The sequence below is a fragment of the Chrysochloris asiatica genome, unplaced genomic scaffold (assembly GCF_000296735.1).
Source record: "Chrysochloris asiatica unplaced genomic scaffold, ChrAsi1.0 scaffold00104, whole genome shotgun sequence".
Taxonomy (NCBI): Eukaryota; Metazoa; Chordata; class Mammalia; order Afrosoricida; family Chrysochloridae; genus Chrysochloris; species Chrysochloris asiatica.
This window is the reverse complement of record NW_006408622.1, coordinates 9,858,290-9,877,591: the sequence shown is the minus strand read 5'-3', so window position 1 is coordinate 9,877,591 and position 19,302 is coordinate 9,858,290. Positions and strand designations below refer to the sequence as shown.

Here is a 19,302-nt window from a genome sequence, read left to right as displayed (position 1 = left end):
AGTGGCAGCATCGATGGACTCAAGCGTGGCAACAATAGTGAGGTTGGCCCAGGATCTGGCAGTGTTTCGCTGTGCTGTGCATTAGGTCGCTATGAGTCAGTACCGACTCGATGGCACCTAACTATAACTACAACAGTCATCATCCATTTGGTGATCTGATGTGGTTATCCTGTTTTTGGTTTTTAACTTTTCATTGTGAATTGAGTGAAGAATTACCAAGTAGATCATCAGTTTTATGTTCAAGAAATCATATCCTGTTTTTGCATAATGCTGATTTTCTTTGAAATGTCAGTAAGTGAGGAGCTGGTATATATACATCAAATATATAAGCCAGTTAATGATAAATGCTAAAGGGAAAACTAAGCAAGAGGCCGGCAGGAAAAATTAATGTCTGTAGGGGAGGGTTACAATTTTATATAAGGTGGTGATCAATCACAGAAGGTCTCACTGAGAAGGTGAGAATAGAAAAATAAGAACTTTCTAGGCAGAGGGACCAGCATAAGCAAGGGTATAAAACAGCAACGTGACTGCATTCTAGAGGAACATCAAGTAGACCGGGCCACAGTAAAGGAGGGAGGAGAAGAGATCATACAGGGATTCGGGAACCAGCTCCTATAGGGCTTTGTGGGCCTACTTCCTGCCTGCATCAGCCCCATCTTCTTGTCTTTTATATTGTGAGGTGAGAGCCAGGGGAACATCCTGAGACACGGAGGAGCTTCATCTGACTCAGATGTTCACAGAGGTCCCCTGTTTTTGGGGAACAGACTATGGAGAGCAGGAGACAGTGAGAAGACTACTAAAATAGTCCAATTGGGAGGTGCTAATGACCTAGGCCAAGGCTGGGGCAGAGGAAGGGGTAAGAAATGGTCACATTTTGGATTTTTAAAAAGAGAGCCAAAAAAACAAAAACCAACAACAAAAAGGAGAGAGCCAACACAATTTCCTGCTGGACTGAATGGGGAAAATGTGTCCTAGTTCAAACACCCTTAGGACACCAGAGACAAACCTGTAGTCAAAGGAAGTTAGGTGAGGGAAACTGCACATCAAAGGTACCATGGGGATTTTCACCAAAGAAAAAGATAAAAGGCATTATTGGATTTGGGAGAAGCGTGACATAATGAATCAGTGTCTGCATAGACTCAAAGTAAAGCAGAATTGTGGGTAAAAGGATCAAAGTCAGGGTTGGACGGAGAAGTGGGTCCAGGGAAGAAATAAAATTTAAGAAATGCGTGGAATATTGTATCCAGAAAACATCTGAATCTGAACTGTAAAAAGAGGCTGCTTCCCTGTGTCAAAGAGTCCTAGTTTTTGCTATAGGATAAGGCTAGCCATTAAGGTCTAAAGTTCAAACCCACCAGCCACTCCATAGGACAGAGTTGCTGAGTCAGAATCTACCCAGGGCTGTGGGGTTTGTTTGTCTGTTTCTGATCCAAACTGATTTAGTTCCTCCAGGTAAAAGTGAGATGTTTCATTCTTACTGATAACATTTCAAAGTTCTGCCTGACATATATTTCAAAGTGTAATCATTTATGATTTTAGAGACTGAAACGCCACAGTAATAAGGCCGTAGTCACTCAAAGAACAGGAGTTGTGTCACTTTCCAGCTGCAACATGTCCCTGAGAGAAATCATTTTCCCTATGATCTTTGCCCCTGGCATATCCAATAAATAATGGCAGGGCAAATTTTTGTTGTTTACAACCCAAGCTATTTTTTCATCTTCTCAGGTGTGAAGAAAGAGAAGTGGTTAAGATGACTTCAAAGTTTCTAGTTTGAGCTACTAGGAATATGAACTAAACTATTAACTGAGATAGGGAAAGCTATGGAAGGGTTAAATGAGCCCTAGTGGTGTTGTGGGTTAAGTGTTGGACTGCTAACTTCAAGGTCTGTAGTTCAAACCCACCAGCCACTCCAAGGGAGAAAAATGAGGCCTGTCTACTGCTGTAAAGATGTAGTCTGGGAAACCTTATGGAACATTCTATTATGTCCTATTGTTATAATTTAACTAATACCCCCATTGAAATAGTATAGTATAACTAACAGCCCCCATTGAAATAGTATAGTATAACTAACAGCCCCCATTTGAAATATTATAGTATAACTAACAGTCCCCATTTGAAATATTATAACTCATATTTGAAATTTTATAGCATAGTTCACCCTGCTCCCCTCTCTCCCCCCTCCTCACCTCACCCTATGGAAAAATAATAAGCTTCTTATAGAAAAACCTTGAAGGTGAGAATGACCCAAGGACACCTGAACAAACAGGATAAAACTTAGCTCATCCACACAACCAAGATAAGGGTTTATTGGTGGGTTTACTCCCACTTACAGGGTAAGGGTCTACTGGAACTTACCACCCCGACTACCAAGACAAGTCTGTGTGTTCTAACGGCTCCGTGTTTCTTGTATAAAACCCTGTTCCCCTTACTTCGGGGTCAGAGTGACTTGGGCTTGAGCTGACCTCTGGCGGTGGGCAATAAACTTTGTTCTTTCTGACTCGCTGCTGCAACACTATGAATAGGAATTGGAATAGGAATAGGAATTGGGTCGCTATGAATAGGAATGACTGAGAGAACACAAGATCAGAAGCTGTTTGGGATGTTTTAAGCTTCAGATGCCTCAAACTCGTCGGGATGGCGAGCAGGGAAATGCCTGGGCCAACCTCACAGCTCTTTTTGTACTTTATCCCGGTTGGCCCTCGCTCTGTTCACATCTGTACAAGTTGATCGCCTATCCCTGACTTTCCACGCATCTGCATGTTGGCAAGTGTGGGTTTGCTGCTGTTACTATCATCTCTTCACTTTGCTACTAATCTCATAGCCAGCAAGTCCACACTACCAGCTGTTCCCGTAAAGATTTACAGCCTGGAAACTGTACAGGGTCGCTCTGAGTCGGCACCGACTCCATGGCACATAACAACAACTAATGGATGACGCTCTCAAGGGGGACCAGGATCCTGCATTTATTCTCAGATACCGCCCCATTCTCTGCAAGACTCGTCCGGAGCTTGCATTTACTTGTAGAGCTGACAGGGTGACTGGCCACGTCCAGTCGGCCCGCAGTGTTGGAGCGGTTCCGAGTCTGGCAGTGTTTGGGCATCGAAATGCAGCCCCGCAGAATTTAGCAGGGTCTTTTGACAGGCTTGTCCCAGGCCGCCCTCGTTTATAGGCGGGAACAGAAAAGAGGACTCCAGTGTAATACGTTCCCCGACGCGTCACCGCGCCTCATCACGTGGTGACCCGGGAAATTCAAGCATTATCTGCGTAAAGCTGGCGACTCGCTGGACCTTGATCACAAGATGGGGGAGAGGTGGAGCTTGCGCCACCAAATGAACGGGCACGTCAATCTCTTCTGGCTCCGCCCTGCGCGCACGTCGGAGGTTTGTCAGCCAGAGTGGAAACGAAGTGTGGAGACGAAGTTAAGGTTTTACCTCGTAAATTACAACAAGTATGCAAGTGAAAAATATAAAAACGTAGACTCGATGAAAATCATATTACCACGCTTGATCAGAGCATTAATTATACTTGAATTCAGCTCCTTTCCTACTAAAGGCAAGGCTCCCTCAAAGGAGCTCTGGTAGCGTAGTGGTTACGAATCGGGCTGTGAACCGCAAGGTCAGCAGTTCGAAACTACCAGCTGTTCCGCGGGAGAAAGATGAGGCTTTCTGCTGCCGTAAAGATTTACGCTATGAGTCGGAACCAACTCCACGGCACACAACAAAAACATGGCTCCCCCAAGCCGGATACTGTTCCGCCCCTTAGCCCTCATTGGTCATAAGTGCCTCCAGGTGCCCCAAGATTGGCCAGACCGGCGGCCCTGCTGCATCCAATGGGCGGCGGCGCCGGATTTCCCGCGGGCCGTTCACTATTCGAGTGGATCACAGCGGCGGCGGTTGGGCTGTGTAACGGTCGCTCGACCCCGGCGCGACGATGGCGGCCTTGGGCCCCGGAGCCTACACGCGGAACGACGTGGTTGAGAAATTGTCGTCCGTCACGGCGGGGGTTCCGGCGCGGAGGGGCCAGTCCTCTCCGCCCCCGGCCCCACCGCTCTGTCTCCGGCGGCGAACCCGATTAACTGCGGCGCCGGAGGACACGGTGCAGAGCCGGGTGAGAAGCTACCTGCCCTATCCATCCCAGTTCCGCGCTTTCCTGTCCCCGCCCTCAGGCACTTGGCTCCGCCCACCAGTCCCTGGGCTTGTCCACTTTGGCCATTCCATGCTTCCTCTTGGTCTTCTAGGTCCCGCCTCCTCAGGCAAGGCCCCGCCCGCTATCCTGTCCTTTTCGCTCAGGTGGTGGTGGTGGCTGTCTGCGGTGGAGTCGGTTCCGACTCATAGTGACACTGTACAGAGTGTCCGAGGCTGTAAATCCTTACGGGGGCAGGACGCCTCATCTTTCTCCAGCAGAACAGTTGGTAATTTCTAACTGCTGACCTTGTGGTTCACAGCCCGATTCGTAACCACTACGCTACTGTTGTTGTTAAGTGCCCTCGAGTCGGTTCCGACTCATAGCGACCCTGTATAGGGTTTCCGAGGCCCAGCTGGTGAGCTTGAACCGCCGACCTTGCAGTTCAAACGGCTTTGCAGTCTGGTGCATTAACCTACTGCGCCACACAATGCGGTAGTACCAGGTGGTGCTGTTAAGTTGCCCTCAAGTTGATTCTGACTCAGCGAGCCTGTATAGGGTTTCCAAGGAGCAGCTGGTGGGTTTGAACTGCCAACCTTGTGGTTGCAGCCCAGTGCTGATCCTACAGCGCCACACCAGGAATCCTTCCCTCCCACATTGCTCATTTACAAACCTCACCTCTAAACACCTGATCCCACCCCTGAGTCCTGAGCTTCCCCCCTGGCATCCCTTTGCATGCTTTTTGGTTTCTGTCAATTACCTCCTAGAATCACCACGTGTCCCTTAAACCCCACTCAATCACCTTTAGACGTTTATCCACATACACTATTGTTGCTGACTTTGCCCTGCCGACTTTTGTGGTGATGTAAGATAAAGCTTAGTATTGTTAACCACAATGTGGGCAGTTCAAACCCACCCATTCGACGCTCCATGGGACCTTATAACCAGGTCGCTGTGAGTTGGAATCAGCTTGATGGCACTTAACAACACTATGGTTCAGGAGCCCTGGTGGCCCAGTGGGTAAAGCTTGAGCTGCCAGCCTCAAAGTCAGTGGTTCAAACCCACCAGCTGCTCTGCATGCAGTAGAGGAGGTGGTCTACTTGGGTAAAGATACACGGTCACAGAAACTCTTCGGAGTAGTTTATAGGGTTGCCATGAGCTGGAATTGACTCCATGCAGTGAGTTGACGGTGGTTCAGATTCTCTTGAGAGTCCAGGTGTGGCCGGCTATGCGGGATAATGCACTGGACCACGAGACTCACCAGGTGCTCCTTGGAAACCCTATACAGGGTCACTGTGAGTTGAAACTGACAAAACAACAACAGATTCTCTGGGTGTTAAAATTCTTAGTTAACTTGCTGGGCTGAAGGTTGGAGTCTGGAGAGGCTCTTTGGAAGAAAAGCCTGGCAGTATACCCAGGGGGCTTCAAAAAGTTCATGGAAGAATGGAATTAAAAGATAATGGAATTTCTCCACAACCTTTTTCCTTGAAACTGTTTATTGTGAATTGAACGATGAAGCATACGCTTCATTTCATCTCAATGATTGCTATCCCTTCAATGAAACATCAGTTATTCCACTTGCTTTCTGTGTTCCTGGTTTCTGTTCCTCCTCCTCTCCCACCCTTCTGAATTTTGGCCGTTGTGGAATGTTGCCCTTTTGATCAAATGGTTGAGCATTCTACTGTGTGCATACCTCCGCTAGTGTGGACCCCCCAGTATACCTATTTATTGCTTGGTTGAAAATGGAGCCATAAGTCCAGACAGGAAGGGTGATCAAGGGCCATAGTCTCATGGTTCCAGCAGTCTCTGACCTATAAGCCTGATTTTTTTTTATGATTCTGAGTTTGTTCCACATTTTCTCCCACTGTAGCCAGAACCTGCTAATGTGATCCCTTTCAAAGTAGCCGTAACTGGGCACCATGCAGTTCTTCTGGTCACAGGGTTGCCTCCACAAACTCTTTTTTGTAAGTTTTTATTGTGAATTGAGTGATAGTTTACATGGGAGAGCTTCAGCCTTACATTCATCCTGTCGTATTTCGTTTCATTGCTATGATTTCAATCCCCTCCTTGTGTCATCATTCAACAGCATTTGCTTCCAATCCCTCTGTTTTTTGGTGTGTTTTTTTTATGTATACCGAAGCACTCAGGAATATATAATCATTCAAACAACCCTGCACACCAGCCCCCCAGCCGCCAGCATACAGCCCCTCTCCTTCCTTGAGTCTAGAGTCCCCAGCCACTCCATCTCTGTACATCATCCTCTCTGCCTCCATCTCTGGCGTCACTGCTTGTCTGGATAGGGTCCTGTTCTCCGCTCTTCTCCCTTGATGGTCCCAGGGTTATCAGCTCCTGGATTGCAAGATCCACGACTCCCTTCCATTTGTTACAAAATGTCTACCTTTACATTTGCAATATTCACAATCAGTCCTGATGGCAGTTATTCATTATTGAACCACAAGAGTCTTATCCACATCTCTTTTTACCAGCCCTTGCCCCCACAAACCCTACTTCCAAAAAATCAGCCATTGAAAACCACATTGAGCTGGAACTAATCCTACTCCCAGTGGTCACCTTCTGTCTAAATAATAGATTCCTGTATAAGCATTATGGCTTGTGAAGACTGTGCTCCTTTAAAGAATCAGCTCTGGGAGCCCTGGTAGTGCTGTAGGATAAGTACTGGACTGCTGCTAACCGAAGGTCAGCGGTTCTAACCCACCAGCCTCTCCATGGGAGAAAGGTGAGGCTTTTTGCTCCCATAAAGATTTACAGTCTCAGAAATCCTATACAGGGACACTTTGAGTTAGAACCGACTTGATGGCATTTAACAACAGCTACGAGACCAGTATTTACTCTAAAATAAAAATGAGAAGCTAAGGAGGGTCAGCGAAACGAAAATCACCCAAAATACACTAAATGTTAACAACAACAACAACAACAAAACAAGACAAAAAAATAGCTATAGAATTGGCTTACCCAAAAGGGGGGGGGGGAGGGGTGGCTACAAAAACAAGCAGTGACTGGCTTACAAGCTTTCAAGAGGGAGCCTAGTTCCAGAGGGTCCAGGGGAAGGTAGAATATCCATTAAGTGGTTCCCAGTCTGCCTGGATGGGGCTAATGAAAGGAGATATGGGGATAAGACTCTTGTGGTACAATAGAGAATAATTGCTATCAGGACTTGAAAATGTAAAGGTAGACGTTTTGTAAAAAAAGGAGGGGAGTGGCTGACTTTTCAGTACAGGAGAGGAGGTCCCTGGGACCATCAAGGGAGAGGAGCTGGAGCCGAGTGCTCCTGGGACCCTACCCAGAGAAACAGTGACTCCAGAAATGGAAGCAAAGATGATGATGTGGAGAGATGGAGCGATAGGATGAATGTAAAGCTAATGTTCTCCATGTAAACTATCACATAATTCATGATAAAAACTTAAATAAATAAAAAAATAACTGTAGAGCACAGTTCTCCTGACACACATGTTCCTCCTGAGTCAGAACCCATTCCATGGCAACTGGCTCTTTTTTCCTTTTTTTATTTAAACCAGATTCAGCCCAGAGGTTTGCCTCCCCTAATTCTTTCTCAGCCCTGTTCAGCCTCCCCTCACCCGCCACCTTCTCTTTCCTTTTCCTTATCAAGGTGACATTCTTACTCCATATTGCTACTCACAACTGTGGAAAGGATGTGAGTAATATTTGTACCGTCCTCTCAGCAGTGGAAGCTCCAGTGGGAGGGAGTAGAGCCCTGTGGTGCCTAACATCCTGAGGTGTAAAAACACAGGAAGTGAGTTTCAAGTAGAAGAAATTCCATTAGCATGGCATCAGTTTTAAAAATTGTTCTCCAAGTCCCTTAGTGACAAAGGCTGTCTTTGTTCCGTGGCTGTACTAATACCCATTCTTTGGAGTTGAAGGGAGGTGAAATGCCATTATGACTGACCTGCTGAGCACAGTGCATGACATCAGATGAAGGGTGGGAAAAACAAAACAAAACTGTTACCATGGACTCCATTCCAACTCTAGGCCTTTCTTCCAAGGTGCTTCTGGGTGGATTTGAACTGCCAGTTATGCTGGAAGTTGTTGAGCACTTAACCATTTGCACCACTCAGGGACTTCTTATTAAGTGCCATTGAGTCAGTTCCAACTCATAGCAACCTTGTATGGGGTTTCCAAGGAGCAGTTTGTGGGTTTGAGCCACCGACTTTGTGGTTAGCAATCCATTGCTTATCCTATAGTGCTCCAGTCAGCGACTCTGGGGTAGCTGTTGGTGAATCTTGTCCGTTCTCGGTGGCTTCCTGCTATATACCCTCTATCCCCTGTCTCCTGCCAACAGAGCCTGGACAAGTGGCCCCTGCAATCTCTCTGGTTGTAGCTCCTCCCTCTCACCAAGGTCCTGTCACACTGCCAGTCTCTGTCTCCCTCAGGCCCTAAGCTCTTCCCTGCCTCGCAGCCTGGATGTTTGGTGAGGTCCTCTGTTTGGGCTTTTAGAAAACCCCAGTCTGCCTGGCTGCTCTTCCTTCTCATTCCTCAAGTCTCAGCCTGAATATCCCTTCCCTGAGAGGCCTTCTTGAAGCCCATTCTAAAACAGACACCCACCTTAATCTTGCCTCCACCATTCTTTATAGTCCTTAATTTGTAATTTCCTGAAACGCCTTGGAGCTCTTAAACAACATAAATGTAGGAGAATGACAATTTCAGTTTCAGAGAGGCAGTAGAGCAAAGTAGTTAAGAATGGGAGACTCTGTCCCAGGCTGCTAAGGGCTCAAACGTTCCTTCTCTTTCCTGTCAATTTCCTCATTTAACAAATGAGGATAATAATTATACTCCGGGAATTTGCAAGGATTAAATGAGGCCTTGTTGTTAGGTGACTTCGAGTATGTTTCGACCCATAGCTCCCCTGTATGTGGTTTCCAAGGAGCAGCTGGTGAGCTTGAACTGCCGACCTTGTGGTAAGCTTATCCTGCAACAGCACGCCAGGACTCCAAATGAGACCTTGTTGTTGTTGTTGTTAGGTGCTATCGAGTTGATTCCGACCCATAGGGACCTGACACACAACAGAAGGGCCAGCGCCGTCCTCACAGCCTTTGCTTTGCTTGAGCCCTTTGCACCTTGCACGACAATACTCTATGTTAGTGTCGGCTTGTACTCTTGTTATTATCGTGTATTTTGGGGACAGATGTCAATTATTTTTCTTGTTTGGGGGCAAGAAGCCCTTCTGGTTTTCAAAAGACTTGATCATTTATTTCTAAAAATGACCAATCAGTCCAGTTTTGCTGACTGACAGGTAAACCAGTAAGAATGCTATGGCTTCGCTGCCTGGGTTAGAATCCTGGCGCTGCTCCTTCCTAAATAGGCATCTTTGAGCTAAAGTTACTTAACTTTTCTGGGCCCCTGTTTCAGATGAGGATGATGTAATGACAGGGTTGTTGTGAGCATTAATGAAGTTCCTACAGTGCCTGCCTCCTGGTAAGTGCTCAATACATGTTAGCTGTTGTTAACCCAGATTCCTGGGGTGGCACTGTAGGACTAACACTAGACTGTGAGCCACAAGATCGGCCGATCAAACCCAGCAGCTGCTCCTCAGAAACCCTATACCGAGTCACTCTGAGTTGGCACTGACTGACGGCACTAACTGCAACAACAGCTTTCATATTTTGGACTAGGTTTTAATTCCGACCCAGAACATTTTTGAGGAAGTCCTTGGCCTAAGAACTGAAATGCAAATCTAGGATCACAGTGTTGTTGTTAAGTGGCTGGTGAGTTTGAACCGCCAACCTTGCAGTTCCAACCTAGTTGTGGTCCAGTGCTTATCCTGATAGTACAGTTCTGTGAGTCTGTCCACCACTCATCTGTCAGTGCGTCATTCTCTGGGTGTGTTGCATTGTGCTATGTCACCAGTATTTCAAATACCAGCAGGGTAGCAGTGTCACCTATGGTGGACAGGTTTCAGCAGTGCCCAGGGAATCTGGCTCTAGTCTGGTTAGTGGGGGGCGGGGGAGTGGACTGGAGTAACAAACCATTGATGAACTAACTGTTAAGAGAAGCTCAGAAAGATTCTGTAGAGAGGAGGAGGAGCAAAAGCAGAAAGCCAGAATCATGGTGTCTAGTGTGAACAGTCCCTGGAGAAGGATGTCATGCTGGGTAAGATGGAGGGTCAGAGAAAAAGAGGAAGACCCCCAACGAGATGGATCGGCCAGATGGCATCATTGATGGCGTCAAGTGTGGCAGCGGCAATGAAGTTGGCCCAGGATCGGACATTGTTTCGTTCTGCTGTGCATGGGGTTGCTGTGAGTCGGTTCCGACTCGATGGCAACTGACAACAACAACAACAGTGTGAATAAAATAGTTAATCAGAGGCTAGAACTAAGACCCGCCTTCTCGAGGGAAGTGGAATAGGGATTGCAGTGTTAGGTCTCTTCAGAGGGAAGGGAGGAGAGGACTGGGTCAGGGTGCCAAGCCCACCAACAGGTCTAGTGATCATTATTTTTTTTGTAACATAGATTTCAAATATAATTCTTAAGATAAATGCAGACATAGACTACTAGAGCTTACCATGCAAAATTCTGAGTTTGCACATCAAGGTGAGACTTAAATATGAGTCGGGCACTGAAAAGTTGTTTTCTCATGCCCTGAGTCTGAGGACTAGTCAGACGTGCTCCCTGCTTGGCACTGTAAGTGGGAGCTCACAGACCTAAGAAATTGTGAGGTTTTGAGGGAGAAGAACGAAGGAGGATGGGATAAAATGTTTCCAGCTGAAGGGAGAGCTGCTTCTGGAGTTTCCTGAAGCCAATATCTTGCTGCAAAGAAAAGACAGCTGATCTGTGGCCTGAGGGCCCGGCCGTATGCATATGAATAGAGTTAGTCTGAGAGACAAGAAAAGATTGAACTTGAGTGTTTGAAAAGGTTAATGTGTTTGACTGCCTTATTGTAAAATAGACAGACATACTTGTGTGGTAGGAATATTTGAAATTGTGATGACGTAAAGTTTATAAACCGACCTTCAGCCTATGCTTGATTAGATTTGCTAAACAGGGAGTTAGAAATTTGTAAAAATGGCTTCTAAATTTAAGCCTTTGTAGAAGTTTAAGGTAGAATCTTGAGCTCCACCCAGAACTTTAGAGTTGATACATTTGCATTCGAAAAGACATGCAGACCACCAGAACTGTTGAAAGAACAAGAAATTTGTAATGGAAAGAAAACGGGGTGGGGGGGTGGAGGTGGGGTGCTGCCAGACAGTTTGGCATTTTGAGTTTCAGAGGCTTCAAGGCAAGGAAGGTTGACCCATCAAAGAAAACTCCTAGGACTGAAAGTTGAAGGGAACCAGCGAGCAATATGCTTGCTGATGATCCCCTGGGTCTACTTGTGAGTGGAATCTGGCGAATGTTCTATTGGCACCTGTTGACCTTGAGCTGAAATGAGAGGGAAGGCCGATTGTTTTGAAGTGCAGGGAGGTGTGTGTGAACTCCCAAGCTTGCAGCTGACACTCATTTGACTTAGCTTGGATGGCTAGGGTTGTTAAGCCCACTAGAACCTGATCAGACGAATATGGAGATGGTTGATACTCTGAGCAAGCATCAGCTGCTACAATTTGATGGACTGGACTTTTGCTTATGGATGCAGTTCCTAAAAATTCCAATCAGAATGGAAGTCTCTTCAGATCAGGGAACATGCTTGTCTTCTCTACTGGGTTGGTCGGGAAGGGCAATGTAGACCGTGCTCTTGCTATGGAGGCATGAAGTTGCTGACTTGACAGACTTTCATAGGTGTGCTTGGTTTTAGAATGAGGGGTCAAGGGTAAATCCCTACTGACTAGGTTTCCTGTTTTCCAAATGGGTCTGGTGAAAGGGGTACAAAATGATGCTGATAAGATTTTATTATTTCAATTGTAATTGTTAGTACTATTAATTGTGATTGTCTAACTGTAACGAGTCCTGGTGTGGCGCTGTGGGTTAATGCGCCTGACTGCAAAGCCGTTTGAACTGCAAAGTCGGTAGTTCAAGCTCACCAGTCACTCCTTGGAAACCCTACACAGGGTCACTATGAGTTGGAACTGACTCGACGGCACTTAACAACAACTGTAATTAGAAAATACGTAGCTAAAAGGAGGGAGTAGTTATCTTTTATTTCCAGAACGGACCATCAAGAAGGAAGAGCATGAGTGGAGTGACGGAACAGATGGTAGGAGAGGTTGTAGCATGGAAAGGTAGAGCAGCTATGGCCTCTAGGCCCGTGGACTGAATGATGGATGAGGCTGTGTGCCTATGGACTGGAGACTGGCTTTTGGACATTTATGTGTTCATCAAATATTTCTGATTTTTTCATTCATGAAATATAAGGGGGAAATGGGCTGGTGTGTTTTCGATTGTCCATGTTTTAGTTATATGTCAGGTGCAAATATGATACAACCTAATCTAAGAATAGTTAGCTCCACTCTTAGGGACATCTAGAATTGATACACTTTATGGGGATTTAAGAAGAATCAATGAAGATGAGACCAATAAGTATAAAAAGAAAAGAGGAGGATTTGTGAGAAATTCTCAAGATGGTCCATCTTCAGGAATAAACGGCACATGAGATTACTAGACCAGACATAGGTTGTTGATTCACACCCAGGGATATGTAAGCAGAATGAATTGGGTGAAGGGGGAAAGAAATCTGTTTCATGACTTGTGTGCCGTGGAGTTGGTTCTGACTCATAGCGACCCTGTACAGGGTTTCCGAGGCTGTAAATCTTTACGGGAGCAGAAAGCCTCATCTTTCTCCTGTGGAACAGCTGGTGGTTTCGAACTGCTGACCTTGCGGTTTCATGACTAGGAACTGTAAATACAGTCACTAAGACCATGGGGGCCATTCAGGGAAGATTGTGAAACTGGAGGGGAGGGTCTTTTTCCAGACAGGAATACACCCGTTTGTGGCCTGCCATGTTGTAGGTCTGTGCACGTCTACTAGGTTGTTGTTATTGTTGGTAAGTACCGGGGAGTCGGTTCTGATCCATAGCGACCCTGTACAGTTTCTGAGGCTGTAAATCTTGACGGGAGCAGAATGCCTCATCTTTCTCCCACGGAACAGCTGGTAGTTTCGAACTGCCGACCTTGAGGTTAACAGCCTGATTCATAACCACTATGCTACCAGAGCTCCTTGTCTACTAGGTTGGGTGCCCAATTTTGCAAAATTGAATAAAGAAAACCTCACTCTCGCTAAAATGGGTAGATTGGATTTCTTGAGTGTTTGTAGGTATTGACAACGTTTCTTCTCAAGGCATAGCTGCTGCATAAGATCTCTTTGAAGTGTTAAAAAGCAAAGATGCCACTTTGAGGGCTAAGGTGCACTTGACCCAAACCATAGTATTTTTAGTCTCCTAACATGCATGTGAAAAGATATGCATGTCCACCCAGAACTGTTGAAGATTTGTGAGTTTAAATAAAAAAAAAAAAAGGCAGACAGTTTGGCATTTTGAGTTTCAGAGGGTTCTAGGCAAGGAAAGTTGTCCCATCAAAGAAAACCCCTTTCTAGGACTGAAAGTTGAAGGGAACCAGCCAGCAATATTCTTGCTGATGCACCCTTGATCTTGAGATGAAATAAGAGGAAATGCTGATTGTTTTGAAGTTCAGGGAGGTGTATGTGAACTCCCAAGCTTGCAGCTGGTACTCATTTGACCTAACTTGGATAGCTAGGGTTGTTAAGCTGACTAGAACATGATCAGATGAATATGAAGATGTTTAATACACTGAGCAAGCATCAGCTGCTACTATTTGATGGGCTGGACTTTTGCTTATGGATGCAGTTCCTAAAAATTCCAAGCAGAATGAAAGTCTCTTCAAATTGAGGAACATGCATGTCTTCTCAGTGTACTGGATTGGTAGTCTGGGCAATTTAGACGTTACTCTCTGGTAACATAGTGGTTACAAGTTGGGCTGCTAACCTCACAGTCAGCAGTTCGAAAATATCAGCAGTTCTGCAGGAGAAAGATGAGGCTTTCTGCTCCCATAAAGATTTACAGCCTCGGAAACCCTGTACAAGGTTCCTATGGGTCGGAACCAACTCAATGACACTTAACAACAATATGCATGTGAAGGCTTACTGGTAGCGTAGTGGTTATGAATGGGGCTGCGAACTACAAGGTCAGCAGTTCGAAACTACCAGCTGTTCCGCCGAAGAAAGATGAGGCTTTCTGCTCCCGTCAAGATTTACAGCCTCGGAAACCCTGTACAGGGTCACTACGAGTCAGAACCGACTCCACCTTAAGGTCAGAAGTTCGAAACTACCAGCTGTTCCACGGGAGAGAGATGAGGCTTTCTGCTCCTGTCAAGATTTACAGCTCGGAAACCCTGTACAGGGTCGCTATGGGTCAGAACCAACTCGATGGCACTTAACAACAATGTGCATGTGAAGGAGCTCTGGTAGCGTAGTGGTTACGAATTGGGCTGTGAACTTGGAACCATCTTCATGGTACATAGCCACCACCAAAGTTACATCAAGGTCACCTTCTTGGGAGTACTACTCTCCCTTCCCCTACAATGCCAGTCTCCTTTTTTGCTTTAGTTTCTTTACTGCTCTGCAGTGCAGTGAATTTCTGGATCAGAACCTTTTAGCCATAGTCTTTGTAACTGCCACCAAATGATTGGATGGGTGCTTGTGGCCCACAGAGGGCATTGGAGCGCTTGCTAATAATGTAATGAAGCTACATGGCACCCTTGTGGGAGGGAACCTGCAGGGAATGTGTGTGGAATCCTAAAGGGGATGGTCAGTTGTGCCATCCTGCAGGGTTTGAATGAGCTGTCCCATAGTCTGAAAGGGGGAATCCCACGAAGCCCCCCACACCTTTGCTTCCTGGCCTTTATTTTGTGTTTCTTTTGTTCACTTTCTGTGTCTTCCGTTCTACCCTGATACCCTGATAGAATGGGAGTCCTGGAAGACAGGAATTTTGTCTGTTCTCGGGCCCCATTCTCCGCCCATCACAAACTCCATGCTTTTGTCAGAAGAATGTTAAGGAGAACCACCTGTTAGCTGCTGCTCACTTGATACCGAAGCTCAGTGTATGGGACACAGGGAACTGAATGGGTGGCCGAGACAGCTGTCCTGCGGTAAGCAGCGCTTCTGACTTGGGCCTTTTCTTTGCAGGTGTCCCTGGAGAAGGTGCTCGGCATCACGGCCCAGAACAGCAGCGGCCTAACCTGTGACCCCAGCACAGGCCATGTGGCCTACCTGGCAGGGTGAGCAAGTGGGTGGGCCTCGGCCTCTAATCACTGCCGGGGAGTTTGGAGCCTTTCCAGTCTGCCCTGGGGAGTCACTGGGTGAACCTCTCTGGGCATCATCTTCCCTACCTGTTGTTGTTAAGTGCTGTTGAGTCACTTCCTACTCATAGTGACCCTGTGTAGGGTTTCCAAGGAGCGGCTGGTGGGTTTGAACCACTGACCTTGCAGTTAGCAGTCTGGTGCTATTCCTACAGTACTTCACCAGGACTCCTACCTGTAGAATGTGGCTAATGCTGCCTACTTCTGAGGGCTGTGGAGAAGGCGCCACAGGCCCATTTGTGCATAGAGCAGTACCTGGCACACAGTGAGGGTGATGAAAGCCCTCCCGTGTCTGCTGGGGGAGAGACCAGCGATGCTGGGAAAGACAGGAGGTCCAGACCCAAGCTGGGGCTCAGGCAGCCTGGATCCATGTCCCAGCCCCGTATTTGCTTCTGCCTCTCCTTCAAGCAGCCATGAAAGCCAAACTAGTGATGTCCTGTTTCCGGTGGCTGAGGGAGACCAGCCCTGGAGCAGTTTATTCCTCAAATGCTGAAAGCGACTCCCTGCTGGGGAGGGCAGGGTTGTTGTTGTTAAGTGCCTTCAAGTCAGTTCCGACTTGTAAATCTTCCGAGGCTGTAAATCTTTACAGGAGCAGAAAGCCTCATCTTTCTCCTGCGGAGCAGCTGGTAGTTTTGAACTGCTGACCTTAAGAATCGCAGACCGATTCGTAACCACTATTTATTATTGAGTCTTTGGGAAGCAGCCCAGGATAGAGGACAAGGAGGTGGGCTCTTGAACCTGACAGGTGTGGATTCACATCTTGGCTCTGCCCCTGACTTGCTGGGTGACCCTGGACAAAGGGCTTCCCCTCACTAGCCTTAGGTTTCTACGTCCATCAAACCACTAAAGAACCCTGACCTCACCTGGAAGTTGTGAGGATTGTAAAAATAAGCAGTTTTCAGGCCCTGATTGAATGGGCCCCACATGGTAAGAACACCCACTCCTCACTTCTCACCACAGTGTGAGGTTCCACAGACTGGGTCTTTGCTTGTTAACTGCAGATGAACTGTTCCTACCCCTCAGCTGTGCCTTGGGAGAAATGTGAGGCTTTCTGCTCCTATAAAGACTTGCAGCCTCAGAAACTCGCCACAGGGTTGCTATGAGTCAGAATCGACTTGATGGGAGTGAGTTTGGTTTTGGTTTTTTGATCATAAATGTGAAACGCCGGATTCTGAGCTAGTTGATAAGTTAGGAGTAGGTGTATTGGTTTCTGTTTAAGAATATATAGCTACTGCTAAGGTTAAGTACCATAGAGTTCGTGCAGAAGCACTTTGAGCAAGAGACTCGAGGGAGAATCTTCTGTTCAGAGGGAGCCTTGTCTGTGTGCAGGCTGTTCTGGGATGAGACTCGTTCTTGGGTCTCCAGTGTTTTCCCCAGTCTGGGCACATTTCCTTCTTTCTTTACAGCTGTGTGGTGGTGATTTTGGACCCCAAAGAGAACAAACAGCAACACATCTTTAATACTGCCAGGTAGGCTGGGACCTGGGCATGGGAGGGGGTGGGACATTCCCCCGTCCCTACAGAGCCCGGAGGGAGGGACTCACAACTGGGGATTCCACCAGCACCTGGCAGGCAACTACTCTCCGGTTACTGGGAGCACCACAGTGGACAAGAGAGACAAGAAGCTCTGCTCTCATAAAGCTGACAGCCCAATGAGGGAAACAGACTGTCAGCCAGTAGGCACATTACTAGCAGACCATATTGCTGTGGAGGAAGTGATTGGGGGATTGTGTGTGTTAGGGCAGGGCTGTGGGCCGAGGATGAAGGGAAAGTTCTATCAGAGGGCTCAGGGAAGGCCTCCTGAGGCTGAAAGCTGAAGGAATTGAGGGGTGATCCATAGGAAGGTGTGGGGAGTGATCCAGGCAGGGTGGACAGCACAGGAAAGGGTCCCAGAATGGGGGAGCAGGCAAGGGGGAGATCAGGCAAAAGCCCAGTCACACCTGGTTGTGTTCATGGAGAAACCACTAGAGGGCGTGTGCAGGCCAGGCATGTGCTTTACACAGACACACACACACACAAACACACATTGTGTCCTGCGTGATGGGCAGGTTTCCTCATGACGATATTCAGTTTCTCTCCCATGTGAACTCTACTTCACTTCTGTGAACCCAGCACTTAGAGCAGTATCCAGCACCTCACTGGCACTTCTCTTTCCTGAATGAATGAATGTGATCTGTGTTTTACAAGGATCTCTCTAGCTACTTCTCCTTTGATAAGGGTGAAGGCCAAAAGAACAGCAAGGAGGCAGGAGGGGAGATGCCAAATACCAGGCTGGTGAGATCCAGGCCCATATCCTTTGCTGGAGGATTAGAGGAAAGCTGGGGAGCCAGTCTGTTGCCTAAACCTGGAGCCCCTCTCTGAGTCCCCCAGGACTGTCAGTTTATTGAGGGAAAGCCCTTGGCCTTGTATGGGCCTAGGCTGCTGACCAGGGAATCTGCCTTGGGGTTGGTTGAGCTTTGTCATCCTAGGGTCCCAATCAGACTCTGACCATTTTGATCTTGGGAGGCACTCCTTCTCTTTGGTTTAACTAAAGCCCAGCTCCTCTGGCCACTGCTCTTCAGGCAAACAGAGAAGATGGAGGTTTTTCATGGTTACTAAGGTAGCTTAGTGGTTATGAATCGGGCTGCTAACCTGAAGGTCGGCAGTTCGAAACTACCAGCAGTTCCGCGCGAGAAAGATGAGGCGTTCTGCGCCTGTAAAGATTTCCAGCCATGGAAACCCTGTGCAGGGTCACTATGAGTCGGAACCAACTCCACGGTACATGACAACAACAATAAAAGATGACAGGTAGGGCCCAGATTCTCTCTAGGAAGGGGCTTCCTGGACCCCTGGTTTCTGACTCTGTATTGTGAAGAGTTGTTGTGAAGCCTGAGCTGGCTTCTAGACCTTCCCAAGCTTTATGATACTGTGTGACATCAGACAAGACGCATCTCCTTTCTGAGCCTTGGCCTCTAGAAATACAATTACTACCTCAGGTGTTCTCAAAACAACAATGGCCAAACAACCAAGGAAATCTTTGACAAGGTTGAAAGTGTTTTTCATACAAAAATCCATATATCCCCTTTGTTTTGGAAAAATGAGTGATTCCCACCTCTGTGGCCTGCATGCATTCACCTGGCAGCCACAGAATGAAGCTTGGTGGCATCTGTTAGAACTTTTTTTTTTAATGTTTACCTGTGTTTTATTGTTTTATCGACTATCCAAAAGCATTTGACTGTGTGGATCCTAACAAATTATAGATAACATTGTGAGGAATGGAAATTCCCAAAGACTTAACTGTGCTCATACACAGTCATCCGAACAGAAGAAGGGGATGCTGTATGGATTAAAATCTGGAGAGGTAATGCGATAGGATTGTGTACTTTCACCATATTTATTTAATCTGTATGATGAGTAAATAAAACGAGAAGCTAGACTATATGAAGAAGAATGTGGCATCAGGACTAGAAGAAGACAGCTCAACAACCTGCATGTAACACAACCTTGTTTGCTGAAAGCAAAGAAATCTTGAAGTACTAATGAAGGTCAAAGGTATTCCAATCAGTTATAGGCAGAAGATGGATTTACGAGCTTTCTAATGGATTATATTTCAACATGAAGAAAACAGAAATCCTCACAACTGGACCAGTAAACAGCAGCATGCTAAACGGAGAAAAGATTGAAGTTGTCAAGGATTTCATTTTACTGGATCCACAATCCGCATGTATGGAAGCAGCAGTCAGTAAATAAAATGACAAGGAACAAAGTCTGGTACAGACACACAGTGATGAAACCGGGAAGCAATTCATAACACGGATGAACCTGGAGAACATACCGAGTGAAACAAGTCCATCATAAAAGGGCGGATACAAGGGGACTTCAAAAAGTCTGTGGGAAAATTCCATTATCTTTTTTTTTTTTTT

At 46.7% G+C, this 19,302-nt stretch overlaps 1 protein-coding gene across 1 annotated transcript in view; it reads left to right on the top strand.

The window, feature by feature from the left end:
• Positions 1-3,847: 3,847 nt before the first annotated feature.
• The window catches only part of WDR62 (WD repeat domain 62), a 64,219-nt gene continuing 48,764 nt past the window's right edge, over positions 3,848-19,302 (top strand). The window contains exons 1-3 of the mRNA XM_006867406.1: positions 3,848-4,107; positions 15,229-15,320; positions 16,808-16,870. Coding sequence (XP_006867468.1) covers positions 3,931-4,107; positions 15,229-15,320; positions 16,808-16,870 — 332 coding nt within the window. The 5' untranslated portion in view covers positions 3,848-3,930. The remainder of the gene's footprint in view (positions 4,108-15,228; positions 15,321-16,807; positions 16,871-19,302) is intronic.